The following is a 26,373-nucleotide window of genomic DNA, read 5'->3' as shown; positions in this document are numbered from 1 at the left end:
AGGGGATGGATACGCAGGAGCACAATGGGCACCCTGTTACAGGGAGGCACTATTAGTTATCTCCATAGGCATCAGAGTAACAAGTCCTGCCTTATACTTTCCAACTTCAGTTTTTGGTGACTCGTGCTCCTGTACTTGTGCATGTACACATCTGCAGATGTATATTTGTTCTGGGTGGCATAGGAAGACAAGACACCAGGAACATGGTTTAAATAGGCTGCAGCTTTATTAAGAAACACATCTGTGAATTATCCAGGAATAACCCATCCAGTGCAAGTTATCCCTTCTTCCATAATTTCTATCTCCTGCTAACAGCCCCCCAACTCTTAAGTTGTTCCCAGCACTGTTGCTGGAACCCCATCAGCCTCCCCTCACCTGAGGATTAAGGGAGCGGGGACAGGGACAGGGGTTGTCTTCTCATTGTACCAGACATTAAGAGTTCCAACTCCATTCTCCAGCTTTTTTAGGAGATGTCTTCTCCTAATCCACCTCCAGCTCTGGTTTACCAGGGAACCAGACCCCATATTGAACAAGTATGTGAACTAGGCACCTACCAAATTGTGACAAAATGAATTTTACTGTGTCCCTGGGCTGCTGAGTGGAAGTTGAGAAACCCCCACGCTGGCCCCAGGCCAATCTGGCAGTGAAGGAAAAATTCCTACCAAGCTCTAAAAAGTAACTAGCATGATGCCCACAGCAAGGCCCCAAAACCCAGTCCTGTTCTAATTTCAAGGGGAAGGGAGAGGGAGGTTTCTTCCCAGTGCACCCTTTGGTAGCCAATAAGGTTATGCTGCAACCTTATGTCCAACCAATCAGCCACCTAGCTTCTCTCCCCTAAATCCATGGGGAAGAGAGGGGTGGGAGGGTGTAATCCTTAAAAGGGCCAAGGGTTTCTTTCCCTTGCTGGACCAGACAAAACCTCCTCACCTCTGAGGCTGTTAGGAGGTTATTTTGAGAGAAGTAAGTGCACCTTCATCTCCTGTACTACTCCCTTCTGTTCTCCTGATCTTGTAACATAGAAAGCCTCCAGTAAGAGATAAATGTTGTGGTTGAAGATCCAGCATCAAAAGTCAATACCAGGAGTAAGTACTGGAGAAGAAAAAGTGGAAACAATAGATGCCACGATCCCAAAGCCACATACATTCTGAAATTCCACGGTCTCAGAATTTGCCATGGAATCCACCCTTTGCAGCAGAATTGTGCTCCAGAATTAGGCTTTCACTTTTAAAGATGTACCTTTCTAATCTTTATGGTTTTGAAGATAACCTTCTAAAGGTGAACCCAGTATAAACCCATTCAATGTTGCTTTGAGTCTGCCAATAACCTGAAACGTTAAATAGGAGTGATGTGAACTGCCCCATTTATTTTAACTAGGGGTGCTGGATCTGAAATCCACACGTCTGTTTAAATATCAACATTACTAATTATTGCACTGCTGACCAAATTCCTCCCCAAAATCTCCAGGTCTTCCTTGGTAATTTTGCTGATGCAATTAGGTGTTGGCACTACAAAAATTTGTGGCATATTGAACACTAAAAGGATGAGGACAGGGTGAAATAAATAAAATTTAACATCAAAATAAATAACATGGGGGCTAAATTATTCATTTTACATATTCATAGATTGTAAGGCCAGAAGGGACCATTATGATCAGCTAGTCTAACCTCATATTCAATTCATTGAAAGCCTCTGCTTTTTTAAAGTTAAATGAAAGTGCACCAAGATTTGCACCAGAAAACTGAAATATTCAGGGACTTTACCACCCAATTTAAATGCACCTTGGAGTGGAATTTAAGAAGCCTTGACCCTGGATACTTCAGTAATATAAAAGAGAGAGAGAGACTCATGCTCTTAATAAATAATGCAACCATCTCAATAATACAGAATTTAATGAGAGTCCTGCTATTTCCTTGGGACCCAGCTGTGGCAGCATTGTTGTTTAATGGTATTTACAAAACAAGTATGTCTGGAATACCTTCCATAGGATGGACTAAAACTAGTTATTATGCAAGGGTTGATGATTGCCTTTAGTGTATATTATTGATTCTGGAACCATTTGTCTTCCTTTTCTTCATGTACAAGATTAGTTGTTGACAAGAAGAAATAAATTAAATATAGCAGACATGTATTTTCACCGAAGATTTTCTATCTGAAGTTTATTTTCTTCAATTCCGAATGATACTTTGGTGATCATCTTTTCCAGGAATCATAAGACCATATTGAGTAAGGCAAAGCTCTAACAGCAATAATCATGGTTTTAGCAGAATTGTACTTGCTTTCTTGCTACCAAGTATATAAGGGATGGTATGTTTCTTCTTAGAATTTTGACAGGAGGCTAAAAATGTAGGGCCAAGCCCTCCTCTAGTGTAAATCAACATAGCAACTTTGAAGCTGCTGCAGTTGATTTACACCAACTGAGGAGCTGTCCTGTATTTCTCTAGTTTGTTCCCTCCCCACCCAAGTTGAGGTGGATTATTCTTGAAAACCTTCCTGTGCAGTTTTGATACTTAAAAGTCAGTAAGGCGCAAATCCGGTGCCCACAGCATAGCAACACCTGAAAAACAGTGGCACTGTGATGTTGGCACAACAGGGAGGGGAGGATTCCATTCCACCACCCTGCATCGATCCCCCACCCAATGCCCATTTAGCTGGATTGTGTACAGGGGGAAAAAACAGTAGCCCTAAAACCTCAGAGGAGAAAAGTTCTGGAAGCTCAAGAGATTCTTCAGTACAAATATACCAATTAGAACTCCTCGAATAGACAAAAACGTATTAATATTGGCTATGTATCTTTTACTACTATAACTGGTTTTGATTTAAGCAGAGCTTGTAAACGCCATGTGTTACAATGGAGAAAGTAGTCTATCTTCGCTGGCGCCTCTGCCTAGCCTTCTGCCTGCGCCGTCGGATTGACAGACTAATGGGCTGCTTTCCAAATTTCTCCATGATTTCTTTGATTCGTGCGAGGTTGGTTTTGCTGATTGTGAAGTCACACTGAGTGGCTCCCATGTCATAACCTACTGCACAGTTCTTGGTGGAAGAGGTATAGCCCTCTGCTTTTGCGGTGACCACATATTCTCCTGGGTTCAGGAGACGCCAGTAATCCCCATCACTCGCTGTTAAAGAAATCAGAAAAGAAGATTTTCAGACCATTGCTCTTTTGACAGAATTGTCAACACTTATCTACTATAAAGGTCTATGTTAGGTCTGTGGCCTGAAGTTATACATATAGGACTTGAGCCTCATGTCCAGTTAACCTCCCCGTGGCTGTGGCTCAGAAAGAAGTGGGGCACCAAAGGTGGCTGTATTCCTTCTTTACAACCTTCTTTCCCACCAATTTTGGGAATCACCTGAGTGGCAGTTTGGCTCCTGGCATAAGCTGAGGCAGCCTTGGGAGCTCATGCACACTCAAAAATTGCTGGAATGTAGTGGAGCTCTGGTCATGTCCTGTTCCCCAGCCACATCCCAACACTGGGGGCCATGAGAGGAGCTGTATAGGGCTAGCTACACTGCTGCTGTTTCACCCAAGGATTCCCCTACACCAAGCAGGTGGCCCGGTCTGCTAGCTGTCCTGTGCCACCAGAGCAACACAAAGCAATGGAACAGGTTCCAGGAATCTGGCCCATGGCATATGTAGCATTTGCTTGATAATGTCCTGCTTCAATAACAGTGTGTTTTAAGCAAAACACCGTTCCTTCTTTGGAGCCTTTTTAATGACCTTTAACTCGAAAAAAAATTAAGAAGTGCTTATTCTGAGTTAAGTCACAATTTGGAAAAGTAACATAGGCCTGGCTGCTCCCATGTGTGACTATGTAGCCCTCACCTTGGAAATATAAATGAAGCTGGCAATGAAAACAAAATACCATCGTGAAAATCCATTACAGTTTTCATTTCCCATCCTAATTTTCTGTAACTGTAAATAAAAAATAGTACTGATTTCCCAAACAGATTCTCTGGACAGATGAGATATACACAGGGCTGAGAGAAGGGTTTAAAATAACCCGTTTCCCAACACCATCAGCCAAACTAAGTTTGATCTTAACAGTTTGATATTTTGTTGAATTAAAATACACCCACAATAATTCCTTGATATGCCACTTTTGCAACTTGGGGGTCCTTTTCCTGCTGCCCTTAGCGTACAGCGATCATGTTTTTTCTGTATAATATCAATTCATCGACCGAGAGCAATTTCATATGTAATTTAGGCCATGATTTTCAGCATAGTACTTAACCACATTCCTAACTTTAAATACATGAGGAGTCCCATTGTAATCCATTGAACTACTTGCGCGGATAAAGCAAAGCGCATGTTTCGGTACCTCATTGAATCAGGGCCTTAATGATTTTCCTTACAGAAGATATTCATGGCTTAATGTTTACCCAATAATTTGCACATTCTTTGGTCTTCTAGTGATGTTATTTTAAGCAGCAAATATGTTTAGTATAATGGATTGGAAGAGGGGATGAAACTTAGCTTCTTGCTGTAAAACCGTATTTGTTTTACAGTTTACCCTAGTAAAGCCTGCTGAGTTGTAGGAGTGCATTTTAAAGGGTTCCTGGGATGTAATACTATATATAAAGAAACGTGACATCTCCCACAGGAAGAGTTATTGTAATGTTCATGTGAAATGGCATTACTATTATTGGCCCTGCCCCTGGGTGACTTACAAAACAATGTTGCTAAAATGAAAGACAACTAAGATGAAAAGGTTGTATGCTGGGAATAAGAAGACAGACTGTGTTAGAGCTGGGCTATATACTTTACTCCTTGCATCTGTGTAAAGGTATAACATTGTATATTGGGGGCTAGATAAGCTAGGCATCATGCTTTGACATAGCAGGAATCAGCAAAGAAAACAACAACAACAATGCTAATCATCTCCTGGCATTATTGTGAAATAATATGGTCAAGTTACTTCTCGAATAGTAAAGACTGCTCATTTTTCTACCAACCAGTTTGACAGTGTTTTAAAAGAGGAGATGGGCCATCTTCTCTGCTGATATCTGGCTACTGTGCACTTCTTGGGGCGAGTCAGGTGGGGAGGGATTATGATGGAGCTCTGCTTCACTGTGCCTGTCATGTCCTGTAGTCGTGTCCACCACAGGACCTTAGAGCTGGTTTGGGGTTGGCCCTGAGAATTCACCTTGGTTGCACATGCACAAGAGTAACTGGGCATATTTTCTCCCAGTGGGTGGGGAATAGTGTAGCCTGACACTGCCCCACTCCTATTATGCTGGCCAGCATCGCTATGCTGGTGCAGAAGTGTGTCGTACTTTACTGTGGCAGATTAGACACTGGGCCAATGGAGCCCATGCCAGGGTCCCTGGCCAATTGGGGGGCCCTGGAAAAAAGGGAAGGGGTGGGGAGGGACCCCCACTTGCTCTGGCCCAAGGCCCCACATAACTGTAATCCGCCTCTGGTACTTTGGCCAGCAGCAAATTATTTACTTCTCTGGAGCAAGAGGAAACAAAGGAAATTTTGTTTCAGAGAGGCGTCTCTTGACCACAGTACTTTGTAGGATATTGCAGTGGTGGTGCAGTTTATGCATTGCACTTTGTACAAGGTTGTGCCTAACAGCACAATTACCCTTTGGTGCATCCACATATTTCTGACAAGCATTTGTCATGTATTTTAGCATAGCTTGAGAAATACTATAAAAGAAGCTACACATTCAGCCACCACCAGGAAATAATTATAGAGCTAAATACAAACTATTGGCAGGATTTACTTATTTAGTTCTTTTCTGTTTTAAAACAAGTAGAGTTCATTCCAAGAGTCTGCTCCTGTTACCCATCATTTAACCTCAGGGTACTAAGAGATTTCATTCTCTGGGCTAAATGGACTACATCAAAAATTCCTGTACAGACGGTAGAGATATGTGATCAAAAATACGGGGGGGATTAGAGAATATTAAGAGGTACTTTGGTAAACATAAAGAGGTAGTGTACTCAGTTAAAATGACAAAACTACGAAAAATAATCAAATTAATATATGTAAATAGACTCCAGAAGGCACCTTGATCTTGTTAACAATGTGACAGATAATAAAATAAAAATAAGGAGGAATAAATGATAATGGGTCAGATCTTCAGCTGGTGTGAACTGGTGTAGCTTCATTAAGTCAGTGGAGTTATTCTAATTTACATCAAGGGAAGATCTATCTCAATGCTTTATTACCAACAAAGGGCCCTACTATGAAGTTAATTTGCCTGCCCAAGGAATGATGGCATACGCCCATAAATAGTTGAGTACTCGGCAGCAGCCAGCAGTATTTCAAGATAATGTATTGTTACTAGTTAATCCACTAAAATAATAAAATCTTCTGAACAATTGGAGAGAAACGTTAGATGCAAATTCTTTGTTTTGGATGTTGTAACAAACCCTGAAATTCTTATCAGATTCTCTGAAATAAAGCTTTCTATAAGAGTTTCATGCAAACTTGAGTTAATGTATGGTTTGCTTGAAAACCATGCAAAACCTATGCACAATGGTGATAGGTGCTCTAGAGAGAGAGAGAGAGAAATATTCTGACTGAGTTTCACTTTGACATTTGGTGTTCAAAAGATGGGTGTGAAACTATATGAAACAAAACCAGAAAATTTGGCTCACCATAAACCAAAGGCTTTGAGTTTAGTAAAACACTAATTGTTTGCTGCGTGTGTGGCAAGTTGCCACAGGCTAAATGGTCTTTTTACTTGGGAAATATTCCACTTCCATTTTAATTTCAAAGAAATCACCAACCCTTCCAGAACTGATAGCAGTGTAGGTTGTGCTTGACATTGAGTCCCTGTAATGGGCTAGGATCCTATATACATCAGAGGCTCTCAAAACAGCAGTCTTTGGGCCACAGCTTGTCCATGGAGCTTTTAGGGGGGTCTGCTGAAAAGTAGCTGGACATGCAGTGCTGACTTTTCTTCCTTATTTCCTGCTGCTAAATGTTTTAATAGACAGCTAAAAATCCATGAAGTGCTTTCCCAAAGTTACTTTTCATGACAGCACTGGCTGAAATTGCCACGGGGATGTTCTCTGATTGTTTATGGAAGGAGAGAGGGTGTGGGATCGTAAATGGGAAGAGAGGTGTCCACAAGTCCATTAAAATATACCCCTGCCATCCTTACACCTCTATATGAGCTACCCAGACTTTGTATCTAGGCATGCAGAGGTAAGTGGGCATAGTGCACTCACCTAGTCCCTCCCCTCAACAGACTAGTCAATCCAGCTGAGCTGGCACAAGTGGTGTTTCAATTTGCTGCTGGTAAAGGCCTGGAACACAGGGAATGTAGAGAGGGAACTGTACCTCAGAAAGGTGCCTCTGACACGTTATGCCTCCCAATGCTATTCTTGGGCTGGTGAACATTTTCCTCAGGACTGTGCACCTAACGCTAAGGGCTAGAGTGCACAGCCCTGGATAATGGGGATGTGTGAACCCCATCACCCAAGGAGCCAATGGAATAATAAGAGGAGCAAGGTGCTACTTGACATTAATAAGGTCATTGGAATCAGGCCCTAAATAACTTTTTAATTTTATATCTCAATAAGAGACTATCCAATAACCTCTGCAAGCTGCTCTTTGAAAAATGAAAAAAAAAAAGGGGTCCAAATGGGTTTGTTGATCCAACTAATGAACTTATTTCCCAGGGTCAGCTGACAGAGCACAGTTCACATGTAACCATAACACCATGTCATCACCTCTGCCCAATCAATAGCTGTATGTGCAGCAAGAACAATGTGTTCAAGCTCCTGGTCTCACAAAATCAATAATTTAAATTAGCCTATTAATATTATCAGCACCCCTTTCTACTCCCATCAGATATATTGTACCGCTAAGTGAAAGTAACAGAAGGTTCTTTCTGCCCTTGAGAAGGAAGAGGAGAAATTTCCTGGAACAAGTAAATATTAATAGAAAGCTTATTGTAGACACAATTTTTATCTGCTTAATAGGGTAGTTGACTCCGTTTACATGTCAGAAAATAGCAGGTGTTTTAAAAACTTAATAGCTATAATCCATTTTAAAGCAAAACTTAGAAAGGTAAAGAAAGTTGCCCAGATTCTCCTCTTGTTTAAACCAATTTTGACCCAGTGCAAATCCATTGTTTCAATGGAAATAGTCCCGATTTAAACAGGTATAAAAGAAAGAAGAATGAGGTCCCATGGAGATAATTTAATTTTTTTCTCTGCAGTTATTTATCATTTTAGCTTAGTGGCTACCCCATAAAATTTCTAGTTTCAAAGACCAATGACAGCCCGTCCCCTTTATTTATTTAATGTAAGGCAAGATAGAAGTTCTATGTTTCCATCTATAAATAGAGTATCAACTTTTACACTTCCCAGATTATGGAAAAGAACAACAATTATACTTTCTCTTTTTATTATTAATAGTTAGCAGTGAACCTGAACCAGACTATTCTGATTCAGACCTGCACCTAAACTTCCTCAAAGTCCATGAGTGTTTACAGAGCAGATTGTGGGGTCTTTGATAATTGTATTATTTTACATTCATCTGGGATTCTTCTCCATATGCACTCACATTTGCATTTTCTCTAAATCATACACTATTCTCCAGTGTGGTATCCAATGTAACCGAGTATACTGAGGGATTGGATTAATCATCCATTGCATTTCTTCAGTTCCCAACAAACATTTACCAGAGTAATACAACCTACAGTTTATGACAGCCTTCCAAGTTAGTGGAAAAACAACTGATTATTTTCATTCCCTCTTTTGTTTCCCAGTGGCCCCATTTTGAAATATATAAGGAAGTCATAATTGCCTTACTAAATATCTGCAATTCAATGTTTTCTCTCACAGCAGAGACATAGTAAAGTTGAAATAAAACTTATCATAACTGAGCTAAATTTGCTGAGATTTATTATTATGTCAGCTAACCTAAAATAGTAGATATCTGAGACTCAGAGCTTGCTTACCTAAAACTGCTGGAGTTCCTGGTATTCCATAGCCCCCCATTGCTTAATTATGTCATATAACTGTACAAGCAGATCTTAAATTCAATGATGGGTAGATAATGAAATACCCAGTATACCATATTGCCAATTGCTTTCTCTCATTCTAATACCAAACCAACCCTTGAGTATATAGCCATCATATCCTTACATTTGTTCTCAAAATTACAACCTCTGCATATGGTATTTCTGAGATTGATAGAATCTTACTGTTATTGGTTTAGGGGTGCTCTTTGCAAGAATTATATTTTTCAGCATCAGAGCTAATGCTATTCCCTATCATCTCTATGCAAACAACTCACATATCTACTTCTCCACTCCCGTCTTTCTGTCCAAATTAAAATCTTATGTCTCTTTGTGGATCTCCAGCCACCAGATTAAGCTCAACATGTCCAAAACAGAGCTCTTAACTTTCCCACCAGCCTCCCTCCCCTTTTTCAGTGACTGTGGACCATCATCCTCCCTATCACTCTGGTGTGTAACCTGAATATTATCTTCTTTTCAGCCCTCTTTCTAGATACTCATATCAAAGACAAACATTTTTCCGTATCTTCCTGCATAACATCTGAGATCTGGCCTTTCCTCTACAGCCACACAGCTAAAACTCTTATCTAGTCACCATCATCTGACTTCTCGACTACTGCAACATCCTCTTCCCTGGTCTTGATAAATGCAATCTTGCCCCCACTTAAATCCATTCAAAATGCTGCTGAAAAGATTATTTTCCTGGCTTGTTTCTTTGATGTTTCCTCTCCTTTTGCATCCCACCACTGATTCTCCGCTCCCTACCAGATCAAACTATTCACCTTCACTTACAAGGTTCTACAGAGGCTAGCCCCACCCTACCTACCATCTCTCCTATGCTATCAAAAATCAGCTCTCACTTTGCTCTGCAAATGATGCCAGTTTTCCTCACCCACTTGTTAAATTTTCAAGCACACAGTTCTATGCTTTCTCTCATGCTGTACCTCACACTTGGGCAAAACTCCCCATAAACATCTGCAAAGCCACCTAATTGTCCTCTTTCAAATTCCTCTGTAAAACGGTCTTCTGTTGTGATGCCTACAAAAATCCTGACAACTATTAAGCAGTTAGTGTGCTGAGCCCACTGTCTATCACTGAGTCGTCATTTCCTAGTGTTTCTTCATCTGTTTGTTGTCGCTCATCATAGACTGTAAGCTCCTCAAGGCAGAGACCACCTCTCTGATCTGTATTAGCACAGCACCTAGGGACACTGGTCTACGACTGCAATACAAATCATAATAATAAACTAGTTCAAAAGTACTTTGGGAAAGTCCAATTATTTGATCTAACTTCCTCTGAATAGCCCTGGGTTCATTCTGAATTTGCTGGCTCACATTTGCTTAATCAATACTGTGAAAATACTGAACGCAGGTATTAACTTTCTTTTTTTAATAGAAACCTGGACCAGCAATTCTCTGTGAGTGCAATTCACCCTGCATGGAGTTAACCCTCCCACTGGGCTGCACTGAACTCTGTGGAGATTCCACCAAGGGTGCACAGTGGAACTGCAAACCTCTGAAGAACATGAGGTTTCCTCCTTTCCTACAACAGCTGATTCACCTTTTCACACTCTTCCAAACCAGACCTCTAAATCTTTCCTGTTCCCTTAATGATTAATAACCATAGAAGCACCCTTTGCTATTGTGAACTGGTACTCTAATTACTTTTGGCTAGACAGTCACAGCCCTCACTTGGCCACCCATGGGAAAAAGGCCTCCCTTATTCCTCAGTTCGGCCTTGTTCAGACTGTGATTTCAACTGTGCTGGAGAGAGCAGGGGCTACTTACCCAATACCCACCACTACAAGCAAATAGGCAGGGAGGGGGCAGAGAAGGACAAGAAGCAGGAGGAGCCCTGACTCTCCTCCCTACCATCTGGTCAGAGTAGCTACTCCATGAAAAGGAGTGAAGTTACTTATGCCTCTTCCAGAGCACAGGAATTGAGTGACAATTCATTCTCTGGTGTGCTCCTAGGGCACTGAAACTATGTGCGGTCCCTTCCTCGGGGCAGACTGTAAAGTTACAATGCAGCCCTATATTTGTTTGCAATAAATCTACTGATTTGTGTAGATGGATGTGATGTTGATGGGAAAGAAGGAAGCACTTGGAGGAAATAGCAGGAAATATGACCTCACCTTCTACTGAGGTGTATGTCCTTCAGTTGTTCAGGAGGTGCTAAATTTTATGGGCTCTTAAATACTTATGGACTCTTAAACTAAGCCTAGATGCCCATGTAGTAGCAATTCCCAGAAATGTCAACTTTCACTATGTTCTTCCCTTCTGATGCCCCAATTAGAGTCTTCCAAGCTCCTCCAGGCAGGATCACTGCAACGCACCATATCCTAGCCTAACCCAGAAGGTCAGATGGTACAGCATTTTTTTTTACCTGTGCGAATGTCGTGGTTAACACCCTCTACTGAAATAATGGCATTTGGAATTCCCTTTCCAGATAAATCCCTTACCATGCCTTTGATGCCCCGATGAACCTAGTAATGGAACAAATAAATGGATACCTATTACATAAGTGAAAAGCAAATACGATAGAATCATCAAACAGTCACATCTGCATGGGAAAGCAAATCATTAACTTGATAATGACTATGTTCTCTTCCGCCAGAAATCTTGGATGAAAGATATAATTAATCTATCCCCAAATTTAAAAATAACTTTTTTCTCAAATGTAAAATCTAAGTCTTCTCCCCATGTTTGGTATTGCAGTAGGTAAAACAGCATGCATTCTCAAAGCATATAAAATATATGTATGTCAACAGAATCTGTTAGTTTTTTTTCTTCTTTGCAAATAATATAGTTTTGAAATATCACTATCAACATAAAATTAACTTTCTAGGCATCAGCCATTTTTGACTTTACATTTTTTTTTAGCGCTTCTGTAGTTATGAACATAAGAGAGAGCCATATAAAACAACTAAAAATAGCAAGTCAAAGGGATTTTCATGTGATTGTTTTTAATCAAGCACTGCATTCTGGTAAAATTTTAACATGCTTCGTTATTTTGTCCACTTAAACTAAAATAGTCTGATGTTTAAAAAAAATCTGCTAGTAATTTTGAAGGGTAAGGTTTCTATGATAAATGCCAAAAATGTTCATAATTCAAAACACAGATCATAACTGAAAACTTTAGTGAAAGAATTAGCTACCAGACAGGGTTTTACTAAACTGAAATGAAACATATTAGCCCTGTGAGATCACAAGGGGTGTGTGGAGGGCTGGAAAACTTTGGATAAGAAAGCATATTAAGATTTTTCTAGTCTTTTAAATGATGCCTGTTTGTACAAAGTTTCTCAGTTTCTTTTTAGCAGGAGCACTCTGGATTTTAAAGGTCAAATCTGGACTCTCCCCGTAATACAATGTAAGTGCTGTGGTTGAGATTTCCAAAGCAGCATGTGAACCAATGGAAGATAAATAATTAAGCTAATGGAAGATATGTGTCTGAATCCCATTGGCTGATTTGAAAAGCTGTGGAGGGTAACCCACTGAGAGCTCCTACAGGAATCAGCACAGTTCTGAACTCTTTGGCATCTGTCTCTGCAGGATCAGGTAGAAGGTGATTTGTGAACAACCTGGAGGAATAGCAAGCTTATAGTAAGTACCTCTGAAAACTGTATGGGTCCATTGGACTGGAACCTTACCTACAGGAAAACACAGCAGGCCATAGTAACCTCAAATGAAGACTTTCAGTCAGGCCCCTTCCAAAGTGAATTCTAATTGGGAAAGGTATTCTCTCTCATACCTGTTCCATAAAAACAATCAAGGATTCACGGTTATTTTCCCATTCTTCAGGTAACTCGCTCTCATGAGGATATTTGTCACAGCCCACATAGATGGATAGCTCAAAGCAGTTTGTGTGCAGGTAACTAAAGTCATTTATACCTGTTGATGCAATAAAATAAGAAAAGCTTTAGAACCACAAAATGCTGCTCTTGTTTATTTTGTGCACTAGACCTGATTACTTTAATCAAAGGGCAGAACATCCAAATAGCAAAGTTGACAGCAGTTCTGGTTGGAAAATGCTGTTTTAAACATGTCATGAATATATTAATTGATTCTCATAACATTGTGCCAATAGAAACAAAATCTAAGTTGCACTTCTAAAGAAGTAAAGCCATAATAGCTCCATGAAACTTGATGCAAACTTTTTTAACTTTCCGATAGACAAGAAGTTCCATCTTCATTTTATCCCATTTAAAACAGGGAACTGAGTAGTGCAGTGCATGATAAACCAAGATGAAAAGAGAGTGAGAGAGAGAGAGAGGTAGCTGCTGTACTCATCCCCAGTATAAGCCTTGTTGAAAGCCTCTTGAAGAGTATGGGAGTCTTGGTCGCAGTGTTCTGCAGGGTTCAGTCCTATCACTTCTCTTATTCAACATATATGTGAGACTACTGAGTGAGAGTGTGTGAAAGTATGGACTATCTTGTCATCAATGCACGAATGACACCCAGCATTAATCTCAGTCCCCTTTACTGCAGAAAGTGGGGTTCACCTTCTTGCTGTCCCAGGGTCTAACAGAATTTGGGATCTAAATGAAAAATAGTTGGGTTAAGCTTATTCCAGATAAGATGGATGTGGTGCTGATGGAAAAGAAGGAAGCACTTGGAGGAAATATGACCTCACCTTCTACTGAGGTGTATGTTCTTCAGTTGTCCAGGAGGTGTTAAACTTTATGGGCTCTTAAACACTAATGGACTCTTAAACTAAGCCTAGATGCCCATATATTAGCAATTCCCAGAAATGTCAGTTTTCACTATGTTCTTCCCTTCTGATGCCCCAATTACAGTGTTCCGAGCTTTTGTCTCCTCCAGGCAGGATCATTGCAACACAACATATCTTGGCCTAACCTAGACGGTCGGATCACAAACTATAGATGGTACAGCATGCAGCATCCTGTCTGCTAAATGGAATGTACTGACAAGAGCAAATAATACCAATTCTTCACCCTTTACATAGGCTGCCAGTCCAATCCCAAGTACAGTTCAAGGTCCAGTGTCCAAATTCTACTCTCATTGAAACTGGAAGTCTGAGTAATTCCACTGATTTCATCTACATCAGTAAAACTAAGAGCTGAATTCTTCTCATGGTCCTCACCATCAAAGCGCTAAATGGGGGAAGGACTTAGCTATCGCAAAGGCCATCTTTTTCCTGTAAATTTCCAAAGAAACACAATTGCTGATATAGTGCAGATTTTAACTCAGAGGGGTCAGCAGCAGAGTATTTTCCCTGGAGCTATGAAAACTCTTGTAGACCATTCAGTAGCTACACTGTGTTGAAGAAGAATGTTCGTTTGATACTAGTGAACACTGGTGTGGGGGCAATAAGCTCATTGATACCATTCTTAAATGACCATATGCAGAGTGAGTGTGGTTTTGGTTTTTAGTTATTAAGAATAAACAGGACTGTCAATAGTACAAATATTTTCCTACAGAAGTAGTACATATGAGGACATCATATATAACTGATAAGGGAATAGAGAAGAGTTAAGGCCATACAGGTTATATTTCGTGTCCTTTGGGTGACTATTCCATGTATAGAGCCTGGCCCCATGAGAGAACTATGGGCTGCACTTTTGTTTCCTATAAAGGCTCCTGCAAAAGATCAGAATTAGTATCGTTGTCTCCTAATAAAGATTTCCATTAGCGATGTGTCCTAACCAACCACTCCTGAACTTTGATGAAGCTCCAATCTGTGTCCACACTTCCCAGCTAACTCCAGTCTCTATAATAGGCCAAACTCTAAAGCCCCAGATTTCCCTGAGCACTGGGGACGTCTGTATGTAGATGAAGACCTCCAATCCATTTCCATTTTTCCTATTTCTCTGCTGATTTTCAGAAGAATCTCCCTTTGGGGAATTTCATTTATTAACATTCTCCAAACTAACACAGATAACACAATTCATTGGCCAGGCTGAATGCATGGGGAAAGAAGGAATGAAGATTAATTTCTCATTATCCAAACAAATTGATAATTAAAAAAATATTTTAAGGCTAAGAAGAAAATTGCTCATTAATGATCATTAACTGATTTCTTTCCTAATGGCAAAGATTAGCAGGAAATACATTCACCAAGAATATCTGATTGAAGAGAATATAAAAAAAAAAAAGAAGATCCAATCAATCCAATTATTATGCAGCAGCAGTCAAGTATTTAATGAGCCCTCAGTGCCTTCTGGATGCAGAGTAGGAGGATTATATAACACAGATGTTAAATTTTTATATGTTTGTTGATGGGGAAAGACTAAAATTTCAGACGCTGGCATATGCTGCTCTGCAGAAGCCTGATTCCTTTCCATGTGAGAAATGCTCACAAACATTTTTTCTCTTTACATATCGTATTTCATCCTGGCTAATTTATGATGAAATGTTTTGTGTTACACAGTAATTGCTCTGTTTCCATACGTCTCCTTCAAATAATGGCTTAATGTTGCCAAGAGGAACTCTCCATATATTGTCTGAATGCCCAAATCCAGCATTGGAAATCAAAGATAAGATTCATATGTTGCTTAGATGTTATTTTTAGAATGATTGATGAGATCATTTTCATGGCAACCCATGGTCTGCAACAGGGAATAATGTAGTTAAATACCAAAGAAATGCTGAGGCATTTGATATCTGCAGAAGCTGCTTACAGTCAGCTTACTACACCTCCAGGGACATTGGTGGTATAAAGGAGTTAGACAGCTTCTGGGCAACTCTCTCAGTGCAGGGTTTATGTACACCAGCTTCTTCACAAAACCCAGTGTAGGGCATACCAAGGGCATGGCTGGGGCTGGGAGGGTGCTAAACAGCTTTGAATTCAGCTATTTTGGGCTGTGGAGAAGCCCACTGGACGTCATGAGAGTAAGTTAGCGCAGACCCTGGGCAATTTTCAGGAATGTCACTTTGGGAACAGAGTTTACATCAACAGCTGTTTAAGAATGAATAACTATTGCAACTGTGGGGCTTAAAAGAGGAATAATTGAGAGAACAGCCCATATGGAAATCTGTGACTAGGTAGAAATAATGTCGACATAGCAGACAGGCAACTCCTCACCCTCAAATCAGAGGCAATTTTGATCTGGAGCTGAATGTAACAACTCAGGTCATGTCTCTGCTTAATGAGGATTTTGGTATTAATTGTTAAAAATAATTTAGGTTTTTTTTGGTTTATGATTAACTTAAACCATTTTCACTAGTCTCCTTAGTATTTAATGTCAGCTTATTCCTAAATCCCTAACTCCCATATAGTGCTTTTCATCGTCAGAGTTCAAAGCGCTTTGCAAAGGAGGTATCCTTATTCCCAGTTTACAGATGGGGAAACTGAGGCACACAGAATGGCAATGACTTGCCCAAAGTCACCCAACAGGAAATGACAGAGCTTTGAATAGAACCCAGGTCTCCTGAATCCCAGTCCAGTGGTATGGGTGTAAAGAAGAAAACTAGAAAAAATATTTTAGTAATCTCCCCACAAAACAAACCCAGAGACTTCATTATAACACCAGAAAACAGATTAAAAATAATGTGAAGCATCATATAGGAACAAAACAAATTCAATGAACCAAATTCAAAATATAATTGTTACTAAGAAATCATATACTACTCAGCGTCTATGCTGTAGCCAGTTAATTAATGCTACAGCTGTTAGTGAGACAGTCAGCCTTATCTTTGTTGTATCGATTCATAATCAGGTTTATACAGCATTTAAGAAAATTAAAGTCAAATTCAATAATTAGGCAGTCAACTTTCCAAGTTTTCAGAATTTGCATAATACATGGACACTTATCTGCAGGAACTGTTTCTGTGATGTGGACAGTTCAACGTCTCTTCCCCTGAATTTCTGCAGTTGTTTTTAACATAGTAAAACATATTTTAAAGTGCAATAAGTTTCTGCTTGGCTTCAGTGCCAGCCAAAATTAAACTTTGCCTGATCCAATGTGAAAGCAACAAAAGTAGCTTCCAATACTTGAAACTGTTTATACAGTGAGCATGGCTGTACATAACAAGCAAGACTAAGAGCTCTAATAAAGAAAATGACACGTAAAACCACATATTTGTGTCTCAGAGTAGCAGCCGTGTTAGTCTGTATCCGCAAAAAGAACAGGAGTACTTGTGGCACCTTAGAGACTAACAAATTTATTAGAGCATAAGCTTTCGTGGGCTACTGCCCACTTCTTCGGATGCATATAGAGTGGAACATATATTGAGGAGATATATATACACACATACAGAGAGCATGAACAGGTGGGAGTTGTCTTACCAACTCTGAGAGGCCAATTAAGTAAGAGAAAAATTTTTTTGAAGTGATAATCAAGCTAGCCCAGTACAGACAGTTTGATAAGAAGTGTGAGAATACTTACAAGGGGAAATAGATTCAATGTTTGTAATGGCTTTGCACATTTCCGTTAACGTGCAAAGGCTGAAATTGTGGAAAAGCAACATCACTTGCCCCATAACCTCAGCCATGCTGAACATAACACCGTCTATAGCCTCAGAAACAACCCTGACATCATAGTCAAAAAGGCTGACAAAGGAGGTGCTGTCGTCATCATGAATAAATTGGAATATGACCAAGAGGCTGCTAGACAGCTCTCTAACACCACATTCTACAGACCATTATCCTCTGATCCCACTGAGGATTACCTAAAGAAACTACACCATCTGCTAAAAAAACTTCCTGACAAAGCACAGGAACAAATCTGTACAGACACATGCCTAGAACCCCGACCAGGGGTATTCTATTTGCTACCCAAGATCCATAAACCTGGAAATCCTGGACGCCCCATCATCTCAGGCATTGGCACCCTAACATCAGGCTTGTCTGGTTATGTGGACTCTCTCCTCAGACCCTACGCTACCAGCACTCCCAGCTATCTTCGAGACACCACTGACTTCCTGAGGAAACTACAATCCATCGGTGATCTTCCAGAAAACACCATCCTGGCCACTATGGACGTAGAAGCCCTCTACACCAATATTCCACACAAAGATGGACTACAAGCTATCAGGAACAGTATCCCCGATAATGTCACAGCTAACCTGGTGGCTGAACTTTGTGACTTTGTCCTCACCCACAACTATTTCACATTTGGGGACAATATATACCTTCAAGTCAGCAGCACTGCTATGGGTACCGCATGGCCCCACAGTATGCCAACATTTTTATGGCTGACTTAGAACAATGCTTCCTGAGCTCTCGTCCCCTAACGCCCCTACTCTACTTGTGCTACATTGATGACATCATCATCTGGACCCATGGAAAAGAAGCCCTTGAGGAATTTCACCATGATTTCAATAATTTCCATCCCACCATCAACCTCAGTCTAGATCAATCCACACAAGCGGTCCATTTCCTGGACACTACTGTGCTAATAAGCGATGGTCACATAAATACCACCCTATACCAGAAACCTACCGACCGCTACACTTACCTACATGCCTCCAGCTTCCATCCAGGACACACCACATGATCCATTGTCTACAGCCAAGCTCTAAGATATAACCGCATTTTCTCCAATCCCTCAGATAGAGACAAGCACCTACAAGATCTCTATCAAGCATTCTTAAAACTACAGTACCCACCTGCTGAAGTGAAAAAACAGATTGACAGAGCCAGACGAGTACCCAGAAGTCACCTCCTACAAGACAGGCCCAACAAAGAAAATAACAGAACACCACTAGCTGTCACCTTCAGCCCCCAACTAAAACCTCTCCAGCGCATCATCAGAGATCTACAACCTATTCTGAAAGATGATCCTTTACTCTCACAGATCTTGGGAGACAGACCTGTCCTCGCTTACAGACAGCCCCCCAACCTAAAGCAAATACTCACCAGCAACCACACATCACTGAACAAAAACACTGACCCAGGAACCTATCCTTGTAACAAAGCCCAATGCCAACTCTGTCCACATATCTATTCAAGTGACATCATCATAGGGCCTAATCACATCAGCCATACCATCAGGGGCTCGTTCACCTGCACATCTACCAATGTGATATATGCCATCATGTGCCAGCAATGCCCCTCTGCCATGTACATTGGCCAAACCGGACGGTCTCTACGCAAAAGAATTAATGGACACAAATCTGACATCAGGAATCATAATACTCAAAAACCAGTGGGAGAACACTTTAACCTGTCTGGCCATTCAATGACAGACCTGCAGGTGGCTATCTTACAACAGAAAAACTTCAAAAACAGACTCCAACAAGAGACTGCTGAGCTGGAATTGATATGCAAACTAGATACAATCAACTCAGGATTGAATAAGGACTGGGAATGGCTGAGCCATTACAAACATTGCATCTATCTCCCCTTGTAAGTATTCTCACACTTCTTATCAAACTGTCTGTACTGGGCTAGCTTGATTATCACTTCAAAAAATGTTCTCTTACTTAATTGGCCTCTCAGAGTTGGTAAGACAACTCCCACCTGTTCATGCTCTCTGTATGTGTGTATATATATCTCCTCAATATATGTTTCACTCTATATGCATCCGAAGAAGTGGGCAGTAGCCCACGAAAGCTTATGCTCTAATAAATTTGTTAGTCTCTAAGGTGTCACAAGTACTCCTATACTTGTGTCTATTTCCAGTTGTTATTGTTGTCATACTTAATGCCATTTAAGAAATGACATACAGACATAATTAATAATTAATAATAATAATTAATGGAGATATCCCATCTCCTAGAACTGGAAGGGACCTTGAAAGGTCATCGAGTCCAGCCCCCTGCTTTCACTAACAGGACCAAGTATTGATTTTGCCCCAGATCCCCAAGTGGCCCCCTCAAGGATTGAACTCACAACCCTGGGTTTAGCAGGCCAATGCTCAAACCACTGAGCTATCCCTCCAGCCCTCACACATTAACCCTACAGAGAACTCATTGCTTTAGAAATGAAGATTTTGGGCAGGAGGCTGGAACATCAATGGAGTGTAACCTGCTAAGAATCTGACTGGGTATGTAAGAGCACACCCAAATAGTGATTGAGGCCAATTACTATTGTATGGGCTCCTAATCTTCCCTTAAAACTGATCCATAGGCTGCAATCACTGCATAGTGCAATTTCTCTCTTGCTCCATTTGATAGAAGCAAGGGATATGGGCATGACTCATTCAGTTTGTGTTTTCTTCCATCTGCTGAAATGCCCATGTGTGCAATTCAGTGTTTTAGTATAATAGATAAAGTCCTTTATAAAATATGGCAGTAGTACTTGAACAACATCATTTCCTGTATGTTTCTACCTTGCAGCTAGTGCCAGCTGGGGTAGATCTGCTCCTAAATTCAATGAGCACTGACCAAGTTGAAGCCCAGGACTTTCTCAACAGAGGGCCACTGGAATTGTTCGCTGATTTCTTCATTGACCATTTTGGGGCTACTCCTTTGACTGTGGCATTTGCTGCTACTCTTTTCCTCCATCTTTTGTAAGGCAATGGGATATTTTGTTGGTGGAGTGACATGCTTAAGGTTGGCAAGTTCCTTCCTGTCTTGGTCTGGCTGATTCTTTTGGATCAATTTTAATTTTGGAATGGACCGTATGACACTTGATGTGGCTCTCTTGTGACAGACAACTTTTAAATGTGTTTAATAAATAAGGTATGACATGCACACCTTTGGAAAACATCATCAGTAAATGAGGTATTTGCAAGGAAATTTTGACAGCTCTCTGTCAATCCATGAACATCTTATGAAACGCAAAATGGCAAATTTCATTAAGGTATATTCTTCTCTCAGTGTAGGTGTTTACCTGCCATGAATTGTGTGACAAGTACCATAAAATTACAGTGTTATAGCATTTAACACACTTGTTCTACAATGAATCGTAGGCAAAGTTTCTTCAGAGACTTACTTCCAGCAACTGTATGCCATGAGGCCCCATTAACAGTCCCATCTTCCTTCTGGAAATCCTCTGTATGGCACACTCTCCTTCTGGCATCTGTCATTAGTCGGTGAGTGGAGGCATATGAATATGCCAACCACCGAAATACATGGTCATCAGGGGTAGGTGTGTGCTCCTGAGTTTTCCATGTTGACCTGACCATATCATATGGGTATGCAACAACCAGTTCTCCTCCTTGTAAATTGCCACCCAGTACAAATGGATTTTTTTCCATCCATGCTATCACTGCTCGAGTCTCAACTGCCACCTAGATGGAAAACAACAGCTTCGTTGAGGGGTGTGAAATTCAGTAGTCCTCACTTATTTGGACAGAAACTAAAGAGACGGTATTCAATTATGCATTAGGTTTAACATACAGTCTGAAGCCAAATCAGAACTAGGGTTTGGGTTCAGATTTTAATTCAATAGACCTGAAATCCCATGAGTTGAATTCATACAATTTTGGAGCAAAATGATGAAAATCTTGAAAAGTCCCCCTTTCTTATGAAATTTTTACCATCTCAGGCCAAATTCTTGGAAGAATCACTTATTTTTCATGAAAAGCTGGCTGCTTCTGCACCAGAATTTGGAAAACGGCCATTTGGATTTGGGATCTTGAACTATAGAGAGTAGAATGAGAGCCAGGGATTTGAACCCAAACTCTCAGGAATTCAAAGAAGTTCAGAGTCAAGCTTTTGATTTTGTTCCTTCTTTAATTCTGTCCATATTCTATTGTGTGATATTAAAACTAAAGCAATATATGAGGATTTAGCTGAAAAGCTCCCATCACTTAAAAACTATGGCCTCAATCTTCAGCTGCACATTGGTCACTTAATGCTAAGCCACTGGTGCAAAGTGACCCTAAAGCCAGCATAGTTGGCAATGGGAGGATCATCTGAATACAAGAGGATCCTCTGTTAGCACAGAGCCTTGCAATTCCTGTGTCACCCTTTTCCCTGTAGCTAGCACAAAGGGAGTGAGAAAGGGAAAGGGCTTCCCTGCATCCTTGTGACCACTGGCTGTATATCTTGAGGCAACTAGCAACCAGTATAAAATACAGCCTTCATATTGCTCAACCTTATGCTGGGGTGCCAAACTGGTAAACAGCCAGTTCAGAAGTGAGAGTGCATTCACTCTGTAGCAGCAGCCAAGGCCCTGCCTCTGCTCCCATTCGTGTCAATGGAAATGAAAGAATTTGCAAACCAAAGAGGCTTAAGTATGAAAATATTTCTAAATCACACAGAGTTCACAAGGGTTAAGTGCCTTCCTCTCATTGCATCTCAAGATGGCTATATGCAGCCATTCGAAATATTGGCCACTGTTAAAGTAAGACATTCAGAAATGACTTAATGTCTCTGCAATATGTGCAATTAACATAGGTCATTGAGATGGTTTTGCATATAAGATGGAGTCTGATCTGTTAAGAGATTTTTGGTTTTTTGTTTTGTTTTTGTTTTTTAAAAGAAAATTCAGTAGGAAACCTAGGGGAAATTTGCCTGATCACTAGTCTTGTAGTCTAGTTAAAATGATGGAAAACTCAGTCTCTCCAAAATACACAAAAAAGAGGCCAAGAGATACAAACAAATACCCACAAAATTAATATAATTACAATAATTCTCATTATTTTTAAAAAATGAAGTTAATGTAAGTCAGGCGGGGGGGGAGAATATAAGTTTTCATATGCACTGTTATATGTACTAATACAGTCTATCATTCACCATCTCTCTTCCTGATTTAAGTTTCTGAATAAGATATAGGTTCTTAAAAGCTTTTATACAAATATCTCATGAGGTTTCATCCCTAGTTCACCCCACCCTTCTTTTGTCTCTCCCTTTCTCTCTGGAGCTATTTGTACTTACTGTAGCATTTTCAGAAAGGTACCATTCTGGAATTGGAATATGATGATTTGGGACTTTTCTCTGAAACTTCTTCCTATCTTCAGCTTCCCAAAGCATGGTATTTAAATCAGGGAAATTATTGTTGATGTCAATGCCATCCTGAGTCCATCTTCCTAAAGACCAGCCTCCTAATTCCGAACCCTGTAACCAAATTTTCAAATCATTCACTGTGTTCTCACCAATCAAGCTTGTATTACATTGAATAGCTGCATGCATCTTTCTGTAAAAATATAAATTCAAGGTCTTAAATGTTTGTAGCTACGTAGGATCCCAATGAACTCTTTTGGAGAATGGGTGTTTGCTATCTAATTCTAGCATTGGGAATTATATTCTGTCTGCCTAATCTTTCTGCTCAAATTCCAACTGGATAAACTACTCTATTCTTCAATATCTGGCTGGTAGTGCTATGGAGTGTTGTTGTCTGTACTGAATTTTATCCCCAGAGTGACTGTACTTCTCTGGCAGGAGAATGCATTTTAATTGTAGTGGACTATGGACTGCTCTAAATTACAGCAGCTGGAAGCTGCACAGGGATGACTTGATTGGATGAGGCTATGTGCTACATCATAGTCCCATCCTGCCCCTGACATGTTCCCTCCACGCTGGAGAAAGTGGTATAAAGTTGACTATATTGGGAAATCTTCAGTAGCCCTTTTATGGCCAGTTTAAGATTTCTTTGTGTCACTCCAAGAGCACAAAGCAACCTTAGCAGAGGTCAAGGATCTGGCCCACTGTGTTAAAGATACACATACACACACAATTATCCACAAGTCTATATAGAATCAGTAAAGGTTATAAAGCATTTTGGGATCCTTTGAAATGAAAGATGCTATATTAAAATAAGATCATTGTCATTTATTAACTATTAGCTATAAACTCCTCCCCAAAGTGAATGAAATTAAATTCCGTAATATTTAACTGGCATATCTATCTCAACAATTTCATTTTACTAGTTTCACTCATATTATTTCATCGTCATTACTCAAAATTTCATAAACATATTTTTGGCTTTCGTGAATTGTCATGGGTTTTGACCTTGATGTTTGTCATATAAGTTCAGAACCAGAAGAAAAGTTGTCATCATCTAGTACCCATTCAAATTAAAAATATAAAAAGAACAGTTATTTGGAACAAGTCAAAGAATAGGCATGAAGGAAAATTCCCAGATGATATGGTAGAGGTGACAGATTTATGGAGGGGGAACGTTTGTATGTTGAGACTGAGATTTACAAACATTGGGTCCTTTTGGATTCTTGGCATCTACTGATTAACCCTGACAGCTTTTTCCATCTGTACCTGATCAGGGGGCATGCAATTTTTCCACTTGGATGTGGATATCACAATTCTCCAAACCTTTGTTCCTTCCACATTAAAGGATTGCAATGCACTCTCCACTGGGCTGCACTTAAAGAGCAGTCTGAACTTTCAACTGCTGTAGATTGCAGCTGTTTGTTTGCTTAGCTGTGCTTCTCATGTTGTATACATCACACATGTGAACTATAGACAGCACTGACTACCATTAGGTTTCCAAATTCAATTGAAGATGTTCATATTGAACTACACTACTCTATATGGTGTGTGTGTCCTGGCTATCCTACAGGCAGCCTCTTTCCCTACATGCCCTCACAGCAACTGAGATCATCTGGAACACCGTTCACTCCAGTTTTTACTGAATATATTATCTCAGTGGGTTCTGCTTTTCCTTTTGGAGTGTTGCTTTATTGGCTTTGTTCATTTTGATTACATCCAAATTTGTCATTTAAAAAAAAATCATGATAATGGGAGCATATTTTACCAATCTACTATGAATAAGATAATTGCTAGTAATGTTGACAGTCACATTACCACTTCATATGCCATCTCATATCCATCTGGGTTGATTGAAGGAAGGAGATGAATTCTGGTGTCCTCAATGAGACGTGTAATGCGTGGGTTCCCAGCCAGATATTCCTGGCACATAAATTGCATTAACAAAAGCATTAGCTCACGTCCAAGCACCTCGTTCCCATGAGCCCCCGCGACGTAGCGAAATTCTGGTTCACCTGTTGAAAACAAATAGGACAGGAATGTAGTTAGTGGAGCAAACCAAGGATGCAACCCAACACCTATTGGAGTCAATGGGAGCCTTTCCACTGGCTTCATCAGGGATTGGGTCAGCCCCCAAAATAAATATATCTCAGCTGAAAAAATGTATCTTTTCTAACTTACCTATACCACTTAATTTCTCTTTCCCATTGCTCCTATCCATAACTTAATTACGTATTGGTAGTATCTATAGCAACCATGCAAAGCATTTGGGATACATTTTCCATTGAAAAACATGGTGCAAAATTAAATTACATTATTTTGTGTTTTCCAATTACAGTAAAACACTGATATGGAACACCATTTTAAAAGATCTATGCTTTTAAAAGATAACATGACAAATCTATCCATAAATAAAGGATAGATAATACAGAGTCTCTTGCTGACTGTAGAATACGTCTCTGACCTCAGGCACTCTTTTCATTCATCTAAAACAATGATTCATACTTATTTGGCAAGGTTTTATTAAATGCCACAATATTTGTTGTCCTTTACTGCATAGTTCTGACAGGATGTATTCAACTCCCCTTTAACCATGTATACCACTAACAAAAAATACTGTAGACTATTATACCTAGGGACCAAATTCTTCCTTCACAGGCACATGGTGGGAGAAGGGGGTTCTCTCTGCATCTCATTGGTAGTGTTTGGAATAATTCTATCCTTCAGAATGTCACTAGACTAGGAAATATGGAACTAAACTGCCACTTAATTAAGAAGGAGTGCACATACTGCATATGAAGACCATTGGCTAGATTTTTCAAGTGGCCTCCACAAATATGCTTGCAATATTTGAGGTTGCAACCATTTGTGTGTAGTAATTTCCCATCTAAATGCTAGATTCTGCCTGGGGAAATAGACATACTCATAATTATTACATGGGCATTTGTGGAACACTGGTTGTGGATGTAGTCCATGAAGGCTAAATGGACTGAATGGGTAAGTAGTTCCATACTATTCTATGGAACCTTTTGCCTTGGTCTAAGTTCAGCCAAAGTGACTGGTCAGTGATAGCTGATATTCATTACAATGTTAAAGCCTTCAGTGGCTTATGTGACATAACTTGGTGATCTCAATCCAGATCACAGAGCTAGACCATGCCACATGGGTACAGCTAGACCTCGACTGTAAATGGCATTGTGCAGTTTCTTCACCTGAGGGGCAGCACTGTGATGCATACAGCATGTGATGCACAGCTCCCCATCATGTGCATTGCTACATCCTTTTTGTAAGCTGAAGCTTCTTCCCCTCTACATACCAGTCCCACCATCAGATCAGCATCCTTGTTGGTATTCTCAACTGAGAGACAGAATGGGTCTGTAGATTGAACTAGTTTCACCACCAGACACTACACCCAGAACTCAGCTGAGACACATTAGTGAGGCAACGGAGGGAAATTTGAGCTGCCTGTACTTGTGGTACACATATTCTATAGATAAACACAAAACTTCAGTCTTGAGGGCTGTAAGCCAACCACATTCCACTGCACTAAAATCCACTCTATTTTTTTAAAATCAGTAAATACTATAACCCATAAG

At 40.2% G+C, this 26,373-nt stretch overlaps 1 protein-coding gene across 1 annotated transcript in view; it reads right to left on the bottom strand.

Moving 5' to 3' along the window:
- Positions 1–202: 202 nt before the first annotated feature.
- The window catches only part of CPXM2 (carboxypeptidase X, M14 family member 2), a 113,688-nt gene continuing 87,517 nt past the window's right edge, over positions 203–26,373 (bottom strand). Inside the window, exons 9-14 of the mRNA XM_008166291.4 lie at positions 24,596–24,792; positions 22,712–22,891; positions 20,823–21,120; positions 12,735–12,874; positions 11,370–11,469; positions 203–3,116 (exon numbers count right to left, since the gene is read on the bottom strand). Of these exons, the coding sequence (XP_008164513.2) occupies positions 2,863–3,116; positions 11,370–11,469; positions 12,735–12,874; positions 20,823–21,120; positions 22,712–22,891; positions 24,596–24,792 (1,169 nt within the window). The 3' untranslated portion in view covers positions 203–2,862. The remainder of the gene's footprint in view (positions 3,117–11,369; positions 11,470–12,734; positions 12,875–20,822; positions 21,121–22,711; positions 22,892–24,595; positions 24,793–26,373) is intronic.

The sequence above is a fragment of the Chrysemys picta genome, chromosome 7 (assembly GCF_011386835.1).
Source record: "Chrysemys picta bellii isolate R12L10 chromosome 7, ASM1138683v2, whole genome shotgun sequence".
Lineage (NCBI taxonomy): Eukaryota > Metazoa > Chordata > Testudines > Emydidae > Chrysemys > Chrysemys picta.
Note: the sequence above shows the minus strand (reverse complement) of the source record. Positions and strands in the feature narration are given on the sequence as shown.